The following is a 20,705-nucleotide window of genomic DNA, read 5'->3' on the forward strand; positions in this document are numbered from 1 at the left end:
AGACCAAGAGCATTATTCCTGTAGTGTTAAAAGCAGTTCCAGTTTAATTCAATTGGTGCTTTCATATGGAGATGACTGTCATTAAGGGTCCTGGAGCTTATGCTCAAATAGCTTATGCTCAAATAAATTTTAGTCTCTAAGGTGCCACAAGTACTTTTTTTTTTTTTTTTATTAAGGGTCCTGTTTACACACTCCTTCAAAATTAGTTAAGGAATAATGTTTAAATGCATCCAAATACACACTTGTCTACAAGTTGAAGCATGTCAAGATAAACAAAACGCTGTTGTGTCTGACTTGGTTGGAACATTTTGCAATGCAGAAGGAACTTTAGTAGTGTATCTGATCCATGCTGAAGTCTTGTACAGTTCATCCTAACACAGGAGTCAGGACACCATTGTAGTCTCATACATTTCATTTTGTGTTTTTTCTCAGATATTCTCTCTAACTTTTGGACAGTTCCCTGAGTTTAGTTCTATATTTGATCCCCTTTTTAACTGACAAGTGACCAGTATTGTCAAATATCAATATTGGGAGCACTCAAATATCATGAGGCAGGCACAAAAAATAAGAGATTGGATTAAAAATCATGTGATTTTTAAAAATAATGCATCCAGAGTTCTCACTGTTTATCTTCTAGCTTTTGAACCTTTTGGGGTGCACTTGAGTGACATTGGCAAGCTTTTCTCTGCAACCATGAGAGCTAGAAACTTACTTTTTAGCTTTTAGTTTAAAGTAGATTCTCATGAGCCCAGGAGCTAGAGCTTTAAGACATACACTAAACATGATGAGACTCGTAATGAAATCACAAGCATTGGCAACATTGGATAGTCTTTGACTCCAGCATTTTCTCCTTTTGTCAACACCTTCCTCTCTAAACAGCTCAGGCCCAGATCCACAAAGGGAATTGCAGTGCTCAGCTTTGCCTTTTAGGTGCCTAGAAAATCACAAGAACAACATGGTGAGCCACAAAGCCTAAGTTAGGTACCTAAATAGTGAATGGGAAGAGACAGGCTCCCTAACATGTGATCCACAAAAAGTCAATGTACTGGCTGGGGAGCCAGCTAAGCTAGCCAGTGGGAGACACAGATGAGGGGTGTGTCCTAAACCCTACCTCCTCACAGGAAATAGGCACGTAACTTTGGGCTGCAGGGACACAAGGCCCACAAATAGGAACCCATCTCCTGCAGTCAGGTGGCTTAGGTGCCTAATTCATTTATTGTGAGAATGAGTAAGGTGCCTGTCTCACTTTACACAAAATGACCAGCGCAGGAGGTGAATTCAGGTGTTAGAGCATGCACCTGGAATGCAGGAGGGTCATTGGAGGAGTGGGACTGGACCCTGGGTCTTCTAACCACCTGGCTACAGAGTCTCTCTCTCTGGACCAATGATTCTTTATTTATACATATTTATACACACCAGAAGAGCTTCAACAAGAAAGGCTAAGGGAGCCCTACCTCATAACATTCTGTATCTCAGTGGTTAAAGCACTCTCCTGAGAGTGTTCAAATCTTCTCCCCCAGTCAGGCAGCCTTAGTAAACCTGCTGTCTTTCAACAATAGATTCAGCCCTTCTGAAAGCAAGCAAAAATTTCATGACTGAAGTAGAGTTGCACCTCCTGTTCCCAGTACTTACATTGGGAAAAATGCACATGCAGAACTTGTCAATGTTGCAATTCACTTTGAAAAATGAACATATCTGGATTATTAACTAGCTACAATAGTATACTTTTTCAAACCTGAGTTATTTTTCCTGGAGTGTGAAAAGAAGGGTGTGTACCACTTTGATTTATCAACAACAGGTGTTAAAGTACATTATGTTTGAAGCAAAAATCATTGCTATCTGGGTACATTTATGACTTTTCAAGGAATTGTACAGCATGTTTCTGTTGTGAAAAACAACTGCTTTGGTCAGGGAGCTGCGTTCAAATCAATGGTGGTGGTGAAAATAATGGTATATTTTCAGCAATGCCATCAGCCCAGAAGATGCCCCATTGGATAGTGCATTTGAGTGGAAGTCAGGAGACCTAAATTTTGTTCCCAGTTTTGCTAGTGGCTTTCTGTGTAGACGCTTCACCTCTCTGTACTTTGGAGACTTGCCTTCCTTTTTAAAGTAGTTTGAGATGAAAAGTATTACATAAGTAGTATTACTCAGCACTTCTATTATTATGTACAGAACTGCAAGTGAAATTTCAAAGTATAATCCTGGTTTTTAATCATCACATCGTTTGTAAATTCTATTTGTAGCCTGTCTGCAGAAAGTGAATGAAACCCTTGAGTCCAAACTACACAGTATCACACAGATATGCAAACATAATAGTAACATGGGTCTTGTCTATATTTTCATTTTTAGTGGTGTTTTAACACTTTTATTAATATGATTAAAAAAAAAAGAGTACTTGTGGCACCTTAGAGACTAACAAATTTATTAGAGCATAAGCTTTCGTGAGCTACAGCTTACTTCATTGGATGCATTTGGTGGAAGTGAGCTGTAGCTCACGAAAGCTTATGCTCTAATAAATTTGTTAATCTCTAAGGTGCCACAAGTACTCCTTTTCTTTTTGCGAATACAGACTAACACGGCTGCTACTCTGAAACCTGTCATTAATATGATTGTAAATGCTAGATGCTGAATGAACATTTGTTCCAAGACACAGACATATGCTGCTAATCAAGCTTAACTCAAAGCCTAGGCTAGGGTTTACATTAGAATTTACAAATGTGTTAGCACAGGTTAACGTGTTAAAACACAACTACAAATGACGAGCATAGACAAGTCTGGGTTTTCAAAATCATCATTCCCTATATATCACTCCTTACCGATTACAATCTCTGCATCCATACAACTAGGTACTGTATCCATAAAACAAGCTTTAATTTCAGCTCTTCAAAATTCAAAGTCTGGGTCTACTTGAGGCTGCTCCAATTGTTGTGATTGTCAAAAATTCACAATTTTCTACCAGACCAGCATCAGATCATCAATCTTTGAACCCTACCTCCATCTAGTGGCGTTCTCTATGTACTGCAATAAATACCAACTTTTTTTTTTCTTCTCACATCTAGAAAAAATAAAACATCAGTTAAACAAGAAGAGGCAAAGCTCTGTGCTTTATTTTTATGAATGGAATACATTTCAAGATGTTTAATCTTATACAGTTTGCAAACTTAATTATTAAAGCTGTAGCTCATGAAAGCTTATGCTCAAATACATTTGTTAGTCTCTAAGGTGCCACAAGTCCTCCTGTTCTTTTTGCGAATACAGACTAACACGGCTGCTACTCTGAAATCTGCTATTCTCCTTAGCTGCTGGAATTAGCCTACCTGGCTTGTCACCATGAAAGGTTTTCCTCCTTTCCCCCCCCTCCTGCTGGTGATGGCTTATCTTAAGTGATCACTCTCCTTACAGTGTGTATGATAAACCCATTGTTTCATGTTCTCTGTGTGTGTGTATATCAATCTCTCCTCTGTTTTTTCCACCAAATGCATCCGATGAAGTGAGCTGTGGCTCACGGAAGCTTATGCTCTAATAAATTTGTTAGTCTCTAAGGTGCCACAAGTCCTCCTTTTCTTTTTACAAACCTTTCAGATACAGTAACAGTTAAAAACACCCCCCCCCCAGACACACACTTTTAATTACAGTGGCCGCATTTAAGTGGCCACAGACGGTTTATAAGGTTGCAAAGAATTACTACATGGTTTGCCAGAAGCCACAGAAAGTGGATGTTCCTAGCCTTGAGCTAGAACCAATTCTAGCCACAGGACAAACAGCGCAATCTGGTAAAAAAAAGGCACTTTACCCAACTGCCTTTGCCTGGCCTATAAAACGTGTGGAAGACCCAAAAGGTGGGACAACAAAGGAGGGGGTGGGTGTTTATTTAACTAAGTGCTTTCACCCAAGTGATTATTTCTTTTGCTTGCGACAGAGCCTCAAATGTGCTAGGGACTTTCCCAAGGCCGGGGAAGCCCCAATCCCAGCCAGGGGACGAGGACGGAAGCGGAGGTCGCCGGAGCTTCTCGTCACCGTTGCAGGGGGCGGGCGGAGCAGGAGGCCGGACTCGTGTCACAGTCGCTAGGGGTTGCCGCGGGGTGACGCTGAGCCGCGCTCTTGGCCTCCCCCCCCCGCCGGTGCGCTGCTCAGCTACCTCGGGCAGGGCCGGGGACTCTGGCAGCAGCCTCGCCTTGAGCGACCCTGCGACCGCACGTGCCAGCTACGGCCCGGTGAATGAGCCGCGCGGCGCCCGCGCCGGGCCGGGAACGCCCTGAGCCGCCGCCGCCGCATCCGCTGCCCCGCCCCGGCCTCCTCGGCCCCTCTCCCCGCGCCTCAGCCCGGAGCCCCGCGGCGACCGAGCTCTCGCCGCCAGGCCCTGCCGCGCTGCTGCCCCCAGGGCTGCCGCCCGCCCCGCCCCTCAGCTCCTAGGGCAACCGGCAGAGGCGGCGGCGGCGGCGGCATGAGGGAGGCGGCCGCGGAGCCGCTGCAGGAGCCGGCGGCCGGGGATGCGGGAAACGGCGCCTGTGCGGAGCCGGCGGGGAGCGGCCCCTGCGGCCAGCGCTGTGAGGAGTGGGGCCACCCCCGGCCTTGGGGTCCCGGGGCCCCGCCTCCCCTGCCCTGCCCTGGGGCGTCCCGGCCGGCTCCCGCCCGTTCCCCCTGCGGGGCCACTGCCCTGCCCCGGGGCCCCAGCCCCCGTCCGCCCTCAGCCCTGGGGCGTCCCGCCCATCCCCCTGCGGGGCCACTGCCCTGCCCCGGGGTCCCAGCCCCCGTCCGCCCTCAGCCCTGGGGCGTCCCGCCCATCCCCCTGCGGGGCCACTGCCCTGCCCCGGGGCCCCAGCCCCCGTCCGCCCTCAGCCCTGGGGCGTCCCGCCCGTTCCCCCTGCGGGGCCACTGCCCTGCCCCGGGGCCCCAGCCCCCGTCCACCCTCAGCCCTGGGCCGTCCCGCCCATCCCCCTGCGGGGCCACTGCCCTGCCCCGGGGCCCCAGCCCCCGTCCGCCCTCAGCCCTGGGGCGTCCCGCCCATCCCCCTGCGGGGCCACTGCCCTGCCCCGGGGTCCCAGCCCCCGTCCGCCCTCAGCCCTGGGCCGTCCCGCCCATCCCCCTGCGGGGCCACTGCCCTGCCCCGGGGTCCCAGCCCCCGTCCGCCCTCAGCCCTGGGCCGTCCCGCCCATCCCCCTGCGGGGCCACTGCCCTGCCCCGGGGTCCCAGCCCCCGTCCGCCCTCAGCCCTGGGGCGTCCCGCCCATCCCCCTGCGGGGCCACTGCCCTGCCCCGGGGTCCCAGCCCCCGTCCGCCCTCAGCCCTGGGCCGTCCCGCCCATCCCCCTGCAGGGGCACTGCCCTGCCCTGCCCTGCCCTGCGCTGGTGTGTCTTGGCTCCCATCCACCCCCTGCAGGGGCACTGCCCTGTCCTGGGGTCCCAGCTCTCATCCACTGCCCTGCCCGCGGGTCTCATCTCCCCATCCATCCCGCAGCAGGACTGCTGCCCTGCCCCACCCCTGTGGTCACATGTCCCATTCATCCCCCCTGCAAAGGGCACTGTCCTGCCCTGGAAATCCATCTCACTATCCATCCCCCTTCAAATGGGACTGTCCTGCTATGGGGTCCCGTCTCCCCATCCATTCCCCAGTAGTGGGCACAGGCTTGGCCCCGGTGGTGTCATTCCAGCCCTCTTTGGGGGGGGTGGGGTGTCTCTCCCCATCTTTTCCAGCCCTTCATTGTGGGTGACCTTGCCTCCCCATGGGGTCCCAAACAACCCATCACTGCCCTAGTGCAGTGGTCTCCAAAGTTTTTGGATCGTGCACCCGCACAGTGCTGCCGAAGAAAGGAGAGGGGAAGACTTACCGTAAAGGGGAAGACCTGCCGCAGGCGTGCCAGGAAAGGCCTGCTGCAGGCGTGCAGAGCTGCCGCCGAAGAAAAAAATAGCGAAGTGCAGTCCGGCGGCACTCCTCCTGCTGCGCGCCTCCTGGGATCCTCTGGCTCATCCCCTGATGTGCACGCTTCCCACTTTGGAGACCACTGCCCTAGTGGTCTCCCCCCTTCCCAGCCCATCCTTCCCTGCAGTGCCTTTCCTTGGGGGTGTCTTCCCACAGGGGCACCTCATTATTCCTGTGTAGTCTCTCCTGCCCGTTCACCCTTCCTCGTGGGGGTCTTTTCCTACCCCATTCCCACCCTGTAGTGAGCAGTAGCCTTCACCAAGGAGTCTCGGACATCCCCACCCTGCAGAGGACACTGTCTTTTCCTTGGGCAGGGGTGTGACCTGCCCGTTTACCCTGCACTGCCATTCCCCTGGGTTCTCCATGTGCTGGAACAGCATCATGGGGTCATGGTGCATGTACGCCTGCAAATGGCGGCCCATGACAGCAAGTCTCAGAGCCCAGGTCTACAGACTCTGGCCTGTTGAGCTCACAATACAGTGCTAAAAATAACTGCAGCTCACGGAGGCCCTGGGGAGCAGATGCAGGTAGGGCTCTAGCACAAGCTGCAATGTCTACATAGCTGTTTTTAGCGCTGTAGCATGAGCCTGAGTCTGTAGACCCCGGACTCCAAGACTCACTGCCACAGGCTGCTGTTTGCAGTATAGATGTACTGTACCATAGTCTCAAAAGTTGCAGTGCCATGTCACGGTGGTTCAGTGAATCCAAGCACAGTCTTGCACTTTCTGAACCCTGCAAAGGTTTGCAAACCATTCCCCTTTGGCCATAATATTGGGAGCCATGGTGCCACCCAAGCTTGGAATATCTGGGCCTGATTGCATACCTCTGGATATCTCTAAATGATGAGAAGTGGGAAGGTGTATTAAAAACAGTAATAGAGTAGGATAAAAAAAGATGTACATTGACAGTTTGGGGCTTTAAAGTAACCAATTTTTTGCAATATGTTTTGCAAACAGGGAAGAAATTTGTATATGTTGAGCCACCTAAGAGAGTTAAGGAAGTACTTGAAGAAGAGCTTTATTTTCAGAGAGATGGATACCAAATTAAACATCCAGCTGCAGGTAATCTCTATAGTCAGAAAATAAGAAGTGTTTGATTGGGAAATGGAATCTAAAATGCTGATGAGAGACTATGCTGAAAACCAGGTCAGTTCATTAAAGCAAAGCCATGATGTTGATTATCATCCTTATGGGAATGTACAGAACTTGGAGAAATCCTTATTGCCGTTATTTGTTCCATCATTCTAAAACTTGGGGAACATATAGAGTACATAGAAGTCTATGCAATTCATCAGTTTGATATTATGCAACATAGAACCTGGAAAAGACCATGTGATTCAGTAACCTGATATTTATCAAATTTTCTTATGGCAAATATACCTATGTTACCTTCTTGACACCATTGCACAGAGAAAATAGCTCTTTCCCTTTATTTATTAACCACTGACTTCAGCGTATTTCTAACTCCATATTTTATTAAATTAAATTGCAGCTACTCAGATTATGGATTTAGGAAATTGTCTGATTTGCTTGTGGTCATGCAAGAGGTTTATGCTACTCTTGAATTCCCATTTGAAGTGTAATCGCAAGGGGCAAAAGTGTGTTTTAAAATATGACACCTAGACTACAAGAGGCAAAGAAATCTCTGCTTCCCAATCAGCTCTGCAACTTGCCACGTGGGATATGAATGTTATTTTCAGTGGATCGGTTTCCAGGACATTTCAGTCTTTCCATTGAGCAATTCAGACTGCTACAGAACCAGGATCTGCAGCAACTTTTTAGGGCTTGCATGGCCCCAAGGGTACTTTCTGGATAAGACCCAGAGTGTGTTTAAATAAATCCTATAGCAGGTCTCAAAATATACCTTGAGTATCATTTTCTTCAATTAATATGCTCCGGTCTATACCTAGTTAAAATCATTTTAAGAACATATGATCAGTCTATTTTTAAGTCACATGTTCAAAAACATATCCTTGTGGCTATTTTATTGTTTAAGATCTCTCCAGCCTTGATTTGTGTCTCCCTGAATCTATTAATAGAGTTTCCCAAATCCCATCGTTTGAGACTAAAATTGTCCTGCATAAACAAGGCTTCTGTTTCTTCTGTAGCATCCTGTTTTAGCGCTGCGAGTGATTGTATATCACATAAAGAGGGTGCTTCTGTAACAATCATTTTCTGGATAGGTTTCACTTATGCTACTGTTATATTGTAGTTTTCCTTTGACATATGACTTGGTTTTAAAGAATTAGATTTTTATCCATAAATGTTGATTCCACTGTATATACAGAAACTGATAAAATTAATTCCATTAATAATAAGCAAAATTTACCTATAGGCAAAGTAAGATAATGGTAATAGATAATAGAGTTTGATTTAAGAATATTTACTTTGAGTATTTTGATATATGATGTTGACAATTTGTCTTTTAACACCTATAAAGTAGGGCCATCAAACGATTTTAAAAAATTGCAATTAATCACAAGATGAAAAAATAGTTACAATTAATTACAGTTTTAATCGCACTGTTAAATAATAATAGAATACCAATTTAATTATATTTGGATGTTTTTCTTTTTCAAATAATATTGTTTTTAATTACAACACAGAATGCAAAATGTACAGTGCTCATTTTATTATTTCTATGACAAACATTTGTACTGTAAAAAAGATAAAAGAAATAGTATTTTTCAGTTCACCTCATACAAGTACTATAGTGCAATCTCTTTATTGTGAAAGTGCAATTTACAAATGTGGAATTATTTATTTATTTATTTTTTACATAACTACATTCAAAACCAAAAGAATGTAAAACTTTAGAGCCTACAAATCCATTCAGTCCACTACTTATTCATCCGATAGCTAAGACAAACAAGTTTGTTTATATTTGTGGAAGATTAATGCTGCCCGCTTCTTATTTATAATGTCACCTGAAAGTGAGAACAGTCATCTGCATGGCATTGTAGTAGCCGGTGTTGCGAGGTATTTACGTGCCAGATATGCCTAAACATGCCCCTTTGTGCTTCGACCACCATTCCAGAGGACATGCTTCCATGCTGCTGATGCTCATTAAAAAAATAATCTTGGGGGAGATTTCTAAAGATGCTGTCTGCTTCTTATTTATAATGTCACCTGAAAGTGAGAACAGGTGTGTTCTACTTGGTACGATCCAAAGCAGTGCGAAACGACGCACCTTCATTTTTGGCATCTGACTCAGATGCCACCAACAGACAGTTGATTTTCTTTGTTGGTGGTTTGGATTCTGTAATTTCCGAATCGGAGTATTGCTCTTTTAAGATTTCCAACAACATGTTCCACACCTCATCCCTCTCAGATTTTGGAAGGCATTTCAGCTTCTTAAACCTGGGGTTGGGTGCTGTAGCTATCTTTAGAAATCTCACATTGGTACCTTCTTTGTATTTTGTCAAATCTGCAGTGAAAGTGTTCTTAAATTGAACAACATATGTTGGGCCGTCATTTGAGGCTGCCATAACATGAAATATATGGCTGAATGTGGGTAAAACAATGAAGCAGGAGACATACAATTCTCCCCCAAGGAGTTCAGTCACAAATTTAGTTAATGCATTTGTCAAGGTTCCTTCCCCACTCTGAACTCTAGGGTACGGCTGTGGGGACCTGAAGGAAAGACCCCCTAAGATTATTCTTTTCCAGCTTAGGTTAAAAACTTCTCCCAGGTACAAACTTTGCCTTGTCCTTGAACCATATGCTGCCACCACCAAGCGTTTTAATCAAAGAACAGGGAAAGAGATTGCTTGGAGCAACATCTTCCCCCCAAAATATCACCCCCTTTCCTGGGGAAGGCTTGATAACAATCCTCACCAAACTGTGCAGGTGAACACAGACCCAAACCCTTGGATCTTAAGAACAATGAAAAATCAATCAGGTTCTTAAAAGAAGAATTTTAATTAAAGAAAAGATAAAAGAATCACCTCTGTAAAATCAGGATGGTAAATACCTTACAGGGTAATCAGATTCAAAACAGAGAGAATCCCTCTAAGCAAAACCTTAAGTTACAAAAAGACACAAAAACAGGAATATACATTCCATCCAGCACAGCTTATTTTACTAGCCATTAAACAAAAGGAAATCTAACGAATTTTTAGCTAGATTACTTACTAACTTAACAGGAGTTGCAAGTCTGCATTCCTGATCTGTTCCCGGTAAAAGCATCACACAGACAGACAGACCCTTTGTCCCCCTCCCCGCTCCAGATTTGAAAGAATCTTGTCCTCTCATTGGTTATTTTGGGTCAGGTGCCAACTAGGTTACCTTAGCTTCTTAACCCTTTACAGGTGAAAGGGTTTTGCCCCTGGCCAGGAGGGATTTTATAGCACTGTATACAGAAAGGTGGTTACCCTTCCTTTTATATATATATGATAGCATTTTTCTTTTTAACAAGCATCACTGTTCTCACTTTCAGGTGATACTGTAAATAAGAAGTGGGCAACATTATCTCCCATAAATGTAAACAAACTTGTTTGTCTTAGCAATTGGTTGAACAAACAGTAGGACTGAGTGGACTTGTAAGCTCTCAAGTTTTACATTGTTTTGTTTTTGAGCACAGTTATGTAACAAAAAAGTCTACATTTGTAAGTTGCTCTTTCACGATAAAAAGATTGCACTATAATACTTGTATGAGGTGAATTGAAAAAATTCTATTTCTTTTGTTTATCTTTTTACAGAGCAAATATTTGTAATCAATATAATAATATAAATGGAGCACTGTGCACTTTGTATTCTGTGTTGTAATTGAAATCAATATATTTGAAAATGTAGAAAAGCATCCAAAATATTTATAATAAACAATAATAGAATACTAATTTAACAGTGCAATTAAAACTGCAATTAATCACAACTATTTTTTAATCTAGTTAATTTGTTTTGTGTTAATTACTTGAGTTAACTGCAATTAATTGACAGCCCTTCTATAAGCTTTAGCTTTTTGAATCTCAATGTTTACTGTCATTAAATAATTATCTGATTTGGCCCAGGATTTCCTGCAGCTGTGAAAATTCAAATCAATAAAAATAAAAACATGCTTAAAAACAAATATTGATATTATCCATCAAAATTATTGTGCCAAGTTTATATGTGACCAAAAGCTAAATTCAGAGGTAAGTCTAAGAAGTATCCTCCATCTTCCCACCCCTTGAATATGTAAATTACACCCCTCTAGATTCACTGTAACTCAGGTTTTATCTTCACTGCAAAAAAGGTATGTTTTTTACATTGAGAAAGCTATCTCGATGTAAAATCCTAATGGGGATGTGACATAAGTAGTTTTACCTATAGCTATACCAATATAGCTACTCAGGGTCAATACTCCCCCTTGAGAACTAGCTATATTGAGTTAAAACTACAGTGCTTTGTCTCCACTAAGATTTTACACTCAGATGGCTATCACAGTGTAAAAACACAACCTTTTTTCCAGTGAAAACATGGGAGGCTATGTTTTCAACTCTCTTACCATACAGTTTGGTTGCTAACCATTAATCTTGTGTGTTCCCAATATACCTTAAATTCCCTTTCTGTGAAGAACAAACATACTTCTTCCACCCTGAATGGAGGCTTTGGGGCAAGAGTTCCTGACTCCTACCAAGTCCTTATTATGCAACATTGCAATGGTCTTTGGACAGAGTGAGACCACTGACTTGCAGACTCAAGATCCAATCTTGCATTCCTTGCATACATACTCAATATTCCTATTGAAGTCAGTGTGAGTTTCGGGTGGGCTAGGAGGGCAAGATTTTGCCCTCAAGGCATGAGAGGATTGCATTGCAATTTAAGAAGATCCGTAGTAATATACCAGATTGGGAATAAGGATGGAGGGTGTTTGGCAGATCCCACTGAAACATTCTTGGAACATTTTGTTAGCTGATGTCACTAACTGGCTTTTCATTATTAAATTGCTTTTGAAATCTCCATTGACTACACTGAAAGGCATCTCAGCATATTTTTGTTTGCTTATTTAATTATTGTTTAACCTTTATATTACAGTTGTTTCATGACTATGTATTCCTACAGCTAAACCCAGCAGCTCTGACTGGTAGCTGATGTGAAGGATTATTGGTAAATGAAGCTTAAACAGTTCCTTTTTGCAATCTGTTCTCTCAGGCTGTTTTTTCCGTGCCCAATGGGCAATCACAGATTTGGCCAAACTCCCAGTGAATGCAAGAGCAATTTCTAGTAAGGTGAATGAATTTGCACCTACAGGACTGAGTCACCACATAATAAATATAAATCTCTTTATTGTTCTTCCACATTTTTACTTAATCCCTTTCAACGCCTCCTTTAACCTGCCTTTTAAGCATTAGTGAGATTTTGAATGTTTTCCAGCTGACTGTGAGCACCACACTGTTATCTAGCAATATTGCTGTCTAGCTGTGAAATGTTAGGTAGCATAAAATCATTGATGTTAGAGATGGAAAAGGCCATGTAGGTCATTCAGCACATCTCCCTGCGGGTGCAAGATTGTACCTTCAGTACATTTTAATCAATATATTAATTATATTGTTGTTTTTGGGGTGAACATTAGTTTTAAAATTATTTGATGAATCTACCATACCTACTTAGTTCATCCAGGAAGTCTGCTTTTACAGCATATCTACCAGGTCTATCCACTCATTCTGTAATAGAATCCACACATTTGCTTCCCTTATGTAAATGGTTGTTTGAATGAACACATTAATGAGATATCTGTCTGATAATGTAACAGGCAGGGGCTAGTAAAATGCATTTAAATCCGCATTTAAGACCATTACAGGGTCTGATCCAGGAAAGTACTGAGAGTTCTCAACTACCACTGACTGCACTGTGGGTTGAGAATGCACTGTATAACATGGGACTGGATCCTTAGTTTTTAATAGGTTTATACAGTTAGTTGTAATAGTGTCCTGCTCCTCATACATAGTATCAAAAAAGGCTTTTTCTTTAATCATTACAACATGCTCATTAATATTGTCACAGTACTAGGGTAAAATCAGTCTGAATTCCTATTAATAAAACTCTTTCCACATGAGTTATTCCTTTTTCAAAAATCTCTCCAAGCTTAAGGAGAGGTGAATTTTCTGTTATTTTAAAATATGCTTGCACCTGAGTTAATGTCTGTTAAAAAAAAACCTTGTTCCTGTCTGCACACACTCATCCTGCTATTTCCAGCAGAAGTTCTTGATTTTTCAGGGGGCTGGGTGGGCAATCATCTTTGATAAAAAGACTTTATCCTTAGATGGGAGGAGATATAGAAAGGCATTGTTTCTATTTCAGAGTAGCAGCCGTGTTAGTCTGTATTCGCAAAAAGAAAAGGAGTACTTGTGGCACCTTAGAGACTAACAAATTTATTAGAGCATAAGCTTTCGTGAGCTACAGCTCACTTCATCGGATGCAGTGAGCTGTAGCTCACGAAAGCTTATGCTCTAATAAATTTGTTAGTCTCTAAGGTGCCACAAGTACACTGTTTCTATTGTAACGTAAATCACCAGCACACTTGGAATTGAAAGGTACCATTGGTTGGGAGACAATGGGTGAGGTAATATCTTATATTGAACCAACTTCTGTTGGTGAGGTCTGGTCTGCGCTACATACCTATATCGGTATAGCTGTATTGCTATGGGGTATGAAAAATCCACTCCCCTGAGTGACGTAGCTATACTGATTTTATCCTCCGTGCAGGCAGCACTATGTCGGTGGGAGAGCTTCTCCTGCGGACGTAACTACCGCCTCTCAGGGAGGTGACGGGAGATCTGTCCTGTCAGCGTAGAGTGTCTTCATTAAAGTGCTACAGTGGCGCAACTGCGTCGGCGAAGATGCACCGGTGCAGTGTTTTAAGTGTAGGCTTGTCCTGAGAGACAAGCTATCAAGCCTCACAGAACTCTTCTTCAGGTCTGGGAAAGGAACTCCCAGACTCACAGCAAAATACCAGGTGGAATAGAGTAGTTAGCACGTAGTATAAGGGACCATTCAAGCTAGAGTGGCCCGTTAACAATCTCTGCAGTCATAGGACAGAAAGAGGGGGTTAGTGGGCTACAGATTGTTGTAATAAGCCATAAATCCAGCTTCTCTGTTTAATCCATGATTTTTGGTGTCTAGTTGAGTAATGAATTTAAACTCCCAGCCTCGTCTTTTGAAAGTGTTGTGCAGTTTCTTTTGAGGATGAGGGCTGATAGGTCAGTTATAGAGTTCACTCACAGGGTGTTTTTGTGTTTTAACAAGAGGTTTCTTGTTGCCTTTTAACATTTTCCTGTGTAAATTCATTCCAGAGCATAATGATTGTCTGGTTTCACACACATAGTTGCTATTTTGGCGTTAGTGCACTAGATGAGGTATGCCGCACATTGGTGCTGGAACTGGGGGTGCTGCTGCACCCCTTGGCTTGAAGTGGTTTTCATCATTTACAGTTTGGTCAGTTTTCAGAGTAGCAGCCGTGTTAGTCTGTATTGGCAAAAAGAAAAGGAGTACTTGTGGCACCTTAGAGACTAACAAATTTATCAGAGCATAAGCTTTCGTGAGCTACAGCTCACTTCATCGGATGCATTTGGTGGAATGCATCTGATGAAGTGAGCTGTAGCTCACGAAAGCTTATGCTCTGATAAATTTGTTAGTTTGGTCAGGTGCTCTCAGCACCCCCACTCTACAATTTTTTCCAGCACCTCTGACACCACATGTTGTGATAGGCATGTTAGGACCATGGAACTTGAAAGGTGTTTTGTAGGGGGTGTTGATCATTGTAGTAGTGGAGATATGTCTGCAGGTTTTGCATCTGTTGTTCTGGCAAGGTCTGTTGCCACTTTAAATTGGTGTGTCTTTCACGATGGGATCCCCATCAAGTATGGGTTGATAGTTGTTTGATGGTACACTAAGACTATGAGTTGGTCATGGAGGTCACAGATTCCGTGATTTTGCATGGCTTCCATAACTTCAGCCCTGCACAGCAGGGCTCAGGCTGTCGGCGCCAGGTTGCGGGGCTCGGGCTTCCATGATTTATTTATTGCCCGCATCCCCTGTCTGTGACTTTTACTAAAAATACCCATGACAAAATCTTAGCCTTATTATACCCCATGGATTCCAGTTTGGGGTGGTAGGTGACAACTAGTAGTATGTTGTCAGAAGGGATTTTATTTTTGTATTGAAGCAGATTCTCTTGGGGCATTTGGGGGGCCCATTCCCTGATGCAATCTACTTCTCTGGTGGAGTGTCCTTGGTTGGTGAAGGTAGTTTTGAGTATTTTAAGGAGTATATCCTGGACTTTCTTCTCAGAGCATATTCTATGGTATCTGAGTATCTGGCTGTAGATAACAGATTTCTTGGTGTGTTTGGGGTGGTTACTGGATCTATGAAGGTAGGTGTGGTGATCTGTGAGTTTCTTGTATATAGTTATCTATAGGGTTCCATTGTTGAAGCTGATCATGGTGTCTAGGAAGTTGATGCTGGTATGGGAGTGTTCTAGAGAGAGTTTAACGGACTGGTGATGGCTGTTGAAGTTATGATGGAAATCTGTGAGGGAGTTTAAGTCATCTCTTCAGAAGATGAAATTCTTCTTCAAGGTGGCCCAAGAAGAGGTTGGCATATTGGGGAGCCGTCCTCGTACCTCTGGCTGTTCCCATGTTATGGACAAAGTGTTTGTTGTTGAATGTAAAAATTGTTATGGATGAGGATGAAATGGATGAGTTAGTGATGTGTTTGGGGTGGATAGCCCAGAGTTGTCTATTGTCTTGTAAATATTTGAGGCAAACAGCTATGCTGTCATTGTGAGGGATGTTGACATATAGGGAAGTGACATCCATGGCGGCAAGGATGGTGTACTGGGGGAGGTTAACGTTGCAGCATTTGTGGAGGAAGTTGGTTATGTCCTGGAGGAAGCTGGGCCTTGGTGTGGTGAGTGGTTTGAGGATGGTTTCTATGAGTCGCTATATTCCTTAGTAAGAGTGCCGTGGCTGGTGGAAGGTCTCTCGTGTGGGTTCTTGGAGGATGAGTTTGTAGAGCTTCTCTTGGTGTTGTTTGGGGAAGAAGTTAATGAAAACCTTAAATTCAATAACTGTTGATTCAAAATGTTAGAAAATTAAAGTATGTTAAGTAAATTGTGCGCTATATCTTTTGTGTAGTGATCGTCTGTTTCTAGTAAATTATCTTGTTTCTGTTCATTACGTTGACCAAAGATATTTGTTTTAAAAGTGGTTCACATTAATTCTTTACAGCAGCCTAGGTGAAAAGTAAAACAAACCAAGCTAGAATAATCCGTTTTAATGGTATTATTCTAATACATTTTTAACAGTGGCTCTGGAAGGAATATGGAGTGTGAAAAGAAATTTCTCCGTGGGAGGCTTGAAGCCAACATCACAGAACAGAAACAGTTTACTTTCACAGCCCAAGTACTATTCCAGGCATGGAGGAATAAGAAGTAAGAGACAGAAATCAGTAGATTTCAACTGTAATACCTCATTTTGCAATATTAGGATGACACTGTTTTATAATACACTACAAACCTATTAAACAGATAGCAATTGTACCTTGCTTGGTTTTATTCTATTTACCTAGGTACCAATATGGCCCCCATCACCATAGCATCTTGGCATTTTTTAACAGATCAACCAACCCCTTCTTTTCCTTCAGCAAATAGCAGGGCACTGGGTTGCAGACCCTACATGGGAAAGCTGCTTAGTGCTGCTTTGTTGAGTCACCTTAAGCTCATGTGCTAAGGACTTTGCTTGAAGATGTAGAATACTTACTTTTTATTCATGTTGGTGGGTGGATCTCAAGAGCTCTATGTGGCTCCTGAGTCACACTTGCTTTCCTCTCTTCATGGGATTCAGAGTTTTCTGCAGGTCTTGGAATACGGTGACCCCCTTCCTCTGCACATCTCCCATTGGGGAGATACGAGGTTGGGGTGAGATCTCAGTCATTTCCTTTTTTGTATGTTGGGAGGGTAGTGGGCAGCTTAGGGAGGTGTCTCTTTTCCCTTACAATCCCCAAGGGGCCTCTTCAGTCCGATGGGCCTGTCCTCTCCCAGCTATCAGTATAGCATGCTCACTATGCCCAGCACCTCTCTTCCTGAGGAATTTGTAGACTCTGTAGTGGGGAGAAAGCTGCCAAGCTCAGGGTCATACAGAGTTTATAAGCTCCATCAGGGCTGTGCTGCTAGGGCCAGGGGGACCATGCAGAGTTCATACTCTCTGTATCTGTGTGGTTAAGTGGGGCTCCTCTTCACCAGGCTGGGGAGTGGGCACTCCAGGCAGGACTTGCTTCAGCTCTTCTGTAGCAGCTCTCTCCTCCTGCCCAGGCATGTGATTCTGTGATTAACCTATTAGCGATCCCATAAGAACTCATTTTTGGGGGGCCCATATATTGTTGGCTTACACACAGATACACACAGTATCTACACCTTATTTCTCCCCAACATCCACGGTTACTCTCCTTCCCTCAAAGGTCGCACATTGAGCTGTGTGCACTGCTCCACAGTGGATTTCAACACACTGTGCTTGCTTTGTCTTGTCCTGCTCCTTACAAATATAAAATGTGCTAGAATTCTGAAGCAAAGGCAGTTTAAAAATATCCCCTGCCAAGTAAAATCTGTACTAATTTCTGTTGTTTCCATATATTTTTTTTCCCTCTAGGATAGCCCCAGTGAAAAGCAACATCTCCCTTTCTGGAGGACATGGGTCAGGGCCGGCACCTCCATGTGTTACCAAGCCTACGATTATTTCAAACTCAAAGTACCACGATATAGACTGTGTATTATATTTTGTACAATAAAATAATAAAGCCATCTGTATTGGCACCTGATCAGCTCTAACTACAGAGCGCTGTAGCTAGAAAGTATTAAATGTGTAAAGGCTTGATTCCCAAACCTGTCTATTTGCAGGCATTGGCAGGTAAAGATGAGCCACTCAGGTTTATTGATGTTTTTTTATCTCAAATTAACATATTGGGCAAATAAACTTGTACTAAGGTCTTGTCTACACAGAAAAATTGTAGCAATATAGTTAAATGGCGCGTTTCCCCTAGTGTGGATGCAGTTATAGCCATATAAAGTGTTATTCCAGTAGAGCTTTTTCCCATATGGGAAGGGGCTGGGGAATAAGCAATAGTGATATAAGACACCTTTATACTGGTATAACTGTCCACACTATAGGTTATACTGGTATAGCTAGTTCAGTAAAAAATCACACTCACAGCTGACATAGTTATCCCAATACTATGTGATTTGGCTTCAGCTCTCATGCTCACCAACACATCCTCCTTCACACATACATACAGCAATGACAGCACCAGCTGTACACTCCCTCTCACCTGAGAGCGACTGGAGGAATGCTCGAGTTGGGGGAAAGAGAAGCTGGTGAGATCCTAGAGTAGAGAAGAGAGGAACTGGACACAGACTAGGGTAATGGGACAAGGGAGAAAAATAAGGGGCATAGGCAAGGAGCCTGAGAAATGTAATGGAGGAATAAGGGATCCCCAGGAAAAAGAAGAAAGGGGCAAAAAATGGAAACCAGAGGTGTGAGAGGAGAGGCAAATATCCTGGGGGTTGAGAGACAGAAAATTCACAGGAAAGAGTGGGGCGAGGGGAAGGAGAGAGAGGAGGACCATACAGAGACCATGCAATATCGGGGAGAAGCAAGAAGGAACAGAGGGACAAGGGAGGCCAAAGTACGAAAGAGCAGAAGAGGAGGAATAAGGGGACAGAGGCAACCTAGGGAGAACAAGCAGGGTAGATAACAGAACATGGGGCGAATAGGAGAGAGGCAAAGAAGGAGAGGGAGATGCTGCTTTTCAGGGGAAGGAAAGATTCAAATAAGAAAATTAAACAGAAATGAAGGAAAAGCAATAAAATGGATAAAAGAAGAGAGAAAAGGAGGTGGTAAGAAGTGGAAGAGAGGGAGAATCAAGAAGAGATACCTACAATGCGGCTGTTAGTGAATTTCCTGTATTTATTTCTGCTGCTATATTTTATTGTCTTTCTTTGACATTTGTCCTGTGGCCTGAATTTTCAAAAGCAAATAGGTTTTGGGTGTCCAACTTGAGACAACTTAGAGGGGCCTGGTTTTCACAAAATGCTGAGCACCTGCCCTGTCAAAATCTGAGCCTTTTTTGTTCTCTCCAGTTGGCCGCTCCAAATCACTAGTCACTTCTGAAAATGTTGGCCTGCCCATCTAAAGTGTTGAGGAAAGTGGTGGGCTCACTGTTCTGCACAGTTGTTACTTAACGTTTATTTCTTAGTCACCTGATATTACTGTAACATCCATGTCTGAGCTAAAAGGAAACCTGCACATATCTTGGCCAGCACATCAGTTGGGAACTCCACAATACAAGACGCATTTGCCATGTGTGAAAAGTGAAATGTGTTCGAGGGTAAAGTGTAGTTAATGCTGGTATTTTTGGCCCTCTTTCTGGCAATTTTACTGTAAAGTGATACCAATCCCCACAGCAAGATTGTAAAACAATTGACAAGTATTTTAACTGCCTTTGTCTGGGCTCATTTATTGATGGCAGCATCTTGTAGGCCCAAAATTAAAATATTGTGAATCAAGATCCTCATTTAATAAAGGTTGAACATAACCACCCCCTCCCCCCAATAATGTCTAATATTTACACAGCAAAGTTATTCTGGTGTTAAAGAGAATAGAAATGGGTACCAGGGAACCCAGAAATAATAAATCCATTAACTGCAACCTTTAGGCATTATTACAGTGAGGTAAAAAGACATGGTTAATGAGAAATCCATTACTTACTGATAGGAACAGTTACAGCATATTCCCAACTACTTGTGTCACGGTTTACTCCAGGTTGAATAACCTTTAGCCCTTATCCCAGAGTTTTCATCTTCAGAGAACTTCACAAGTATTCTCACAATCCACTTGTGAAGTAAGCAAGTATTATTTTCATTTTACAGATGGGGAAACTGAGGCATGTAGGGGTTAAGTGACTTGCCTGAGTTCGATGAGGGAGCTGGAGCTCAGGAGTTCCTGGCTCCTCATACTCTCTGCAGGCTGCTAGTCCATACCTTTCATGTGGCCTGATCCTGAGAGGTGCTAGGCACATGCAGCTGCCATGGTCTTACTGAGGATACACCCTTAAAATCATCAGTTAACATAATAATGAACCAAACATGAAAATTTGCCTCTTTTCTAAGAGCAGAGTTGTTATTGTCTTCATTTCGCACTGACGAGTGCTAAATTCCATATGAACAGTCTTTCTTTTTAGCCAACAGCCATATTAATCATCCATGTCCACATCACCTTGGGTCTTTTCCATACTAATCTGGCCCACCCTTAATCCAGCCAAAAAACTGCTGACAGAATCTTCTTTCATTCCTGTTACTTTGGTCTGCAACTCCTGTCTTTGGTCTGAAGTAAATGGGATGAAATTCAATAAGGGCTCTGCAAAGTACTCCACTTAGCAAGGAACTATCAGTTGCACACATACAAAATGGGAAATATCTGCCTTGGCAGGAGTACTGCAGAAAGCAATCTGGGGGTCATAGTGGACCACAAGCTAAATATGAGTCAACAGGGTAACGCTGTTGCAAAACAAGCAAATATCGTTCCGGGATGTATTAGCAGGAGTATTGTAAGAAGACGAGAAGTAATTCTTGTGCTCTACTCCACACTGATTAGATCTTTACTGGAATATTGTGTTCAGTTCTAGGTGCCACATTTCAGGCAAGTTTGGACAAATTGGAGAGAGTCCAGAGAAGAGCAAAAGAAAAAAAATGATTAAAGGTCTAGAAAACATGACCTATGAGGGAAGATTGAAAAAAATGGGTTTGTTTAGCCTGAAG

At 43.5% G+C, this 20,705-nt stretch overlaps 1 protein-coding gene and 1 long non-coding RNA gene across 2 annotated transcripts; one reads left to right on the forward strand and one right to left on the reverse strand.

Moving 5' to 3' along the window:
• Positions 1 to 183: 183 nt before the first annotated feature.
• Positions 184 to 4,295, reverse strand: LOC119849649. The gene is made up of 4 exons (XR_005290519.2): positions 4,139 to 4,295; positions 2,817 to 3,055; positions 1,455 to 1,570; positions 184 to 934 (listed from the first exon to the last, which is right to left on the reverse strand). It is a non-coding gene; the product is annotated as an uncharacterized LOC119849649 (long non-coding RNA).
• On the forward strand, positions 4,295 to 17,693 carry C1H11orf97 (chromosome 1 C11orf97 homolog). Its single transcript, XM_038386661.2, has 4 exons — positions 4,295 to 4,547; positions 6,875 to 6,979; positions 16,203 to 16,328; positions 17,542 to 17,693. The coding sequence occupies exons 1-4, from the start codon at positions 4,445 to 4,447 to the stop codon at positions 17,544 to 17,546; spliced, it is 339 nt and encodes a 112-aa protein (XP_038242589.1). The 5' UTR covers positions 4,295 to 4,444; the 3' UTR covers positions 17,547 to 17,693.
• Positions 17,694 to 20,705: the final 3,012 nt, after the last annotated feature.

This window comes from Dermochelys coriacea, chromosome 1 (genome assembly GCF_009764565.3).
Source record: "Dermochelys coriacea isolate rDerCor1 chromosome 1, rDerCor1.pri.v4, whole genome shotgun sequence".
Lineage (NCBI taxonomy): Eukaryota > Metazoa > Chordata > Testudines > Dermochelyidae > Dermochelys > Dermochelys coriacea.

Bases quoted from the DNA above. Each gene is read 5' to 3' on its own strand.
- C1H11orf97 (XM_038386661.2), top strand. From the start codon at position 4,445: ATGAGGGAGGCGGCCGCGGAGCCGCTGCAGGAGCCGGCGGCCGGGGAT. The intron at 4,548-6,874 runs GTGAGGAGTGGG...TTTTGCAAACAG, and splicing joins CGGCCCCTGCGGCCAGCGCT to GGAAGAAATTTGTATATGTT. The intron at 6,980-16,202 runs GTAATCTCTATA...CATTTTTAACAG, and splicing joins AATTAAACATCCAGCTGCAG to TGGCTCTGGAAGGAATATGG.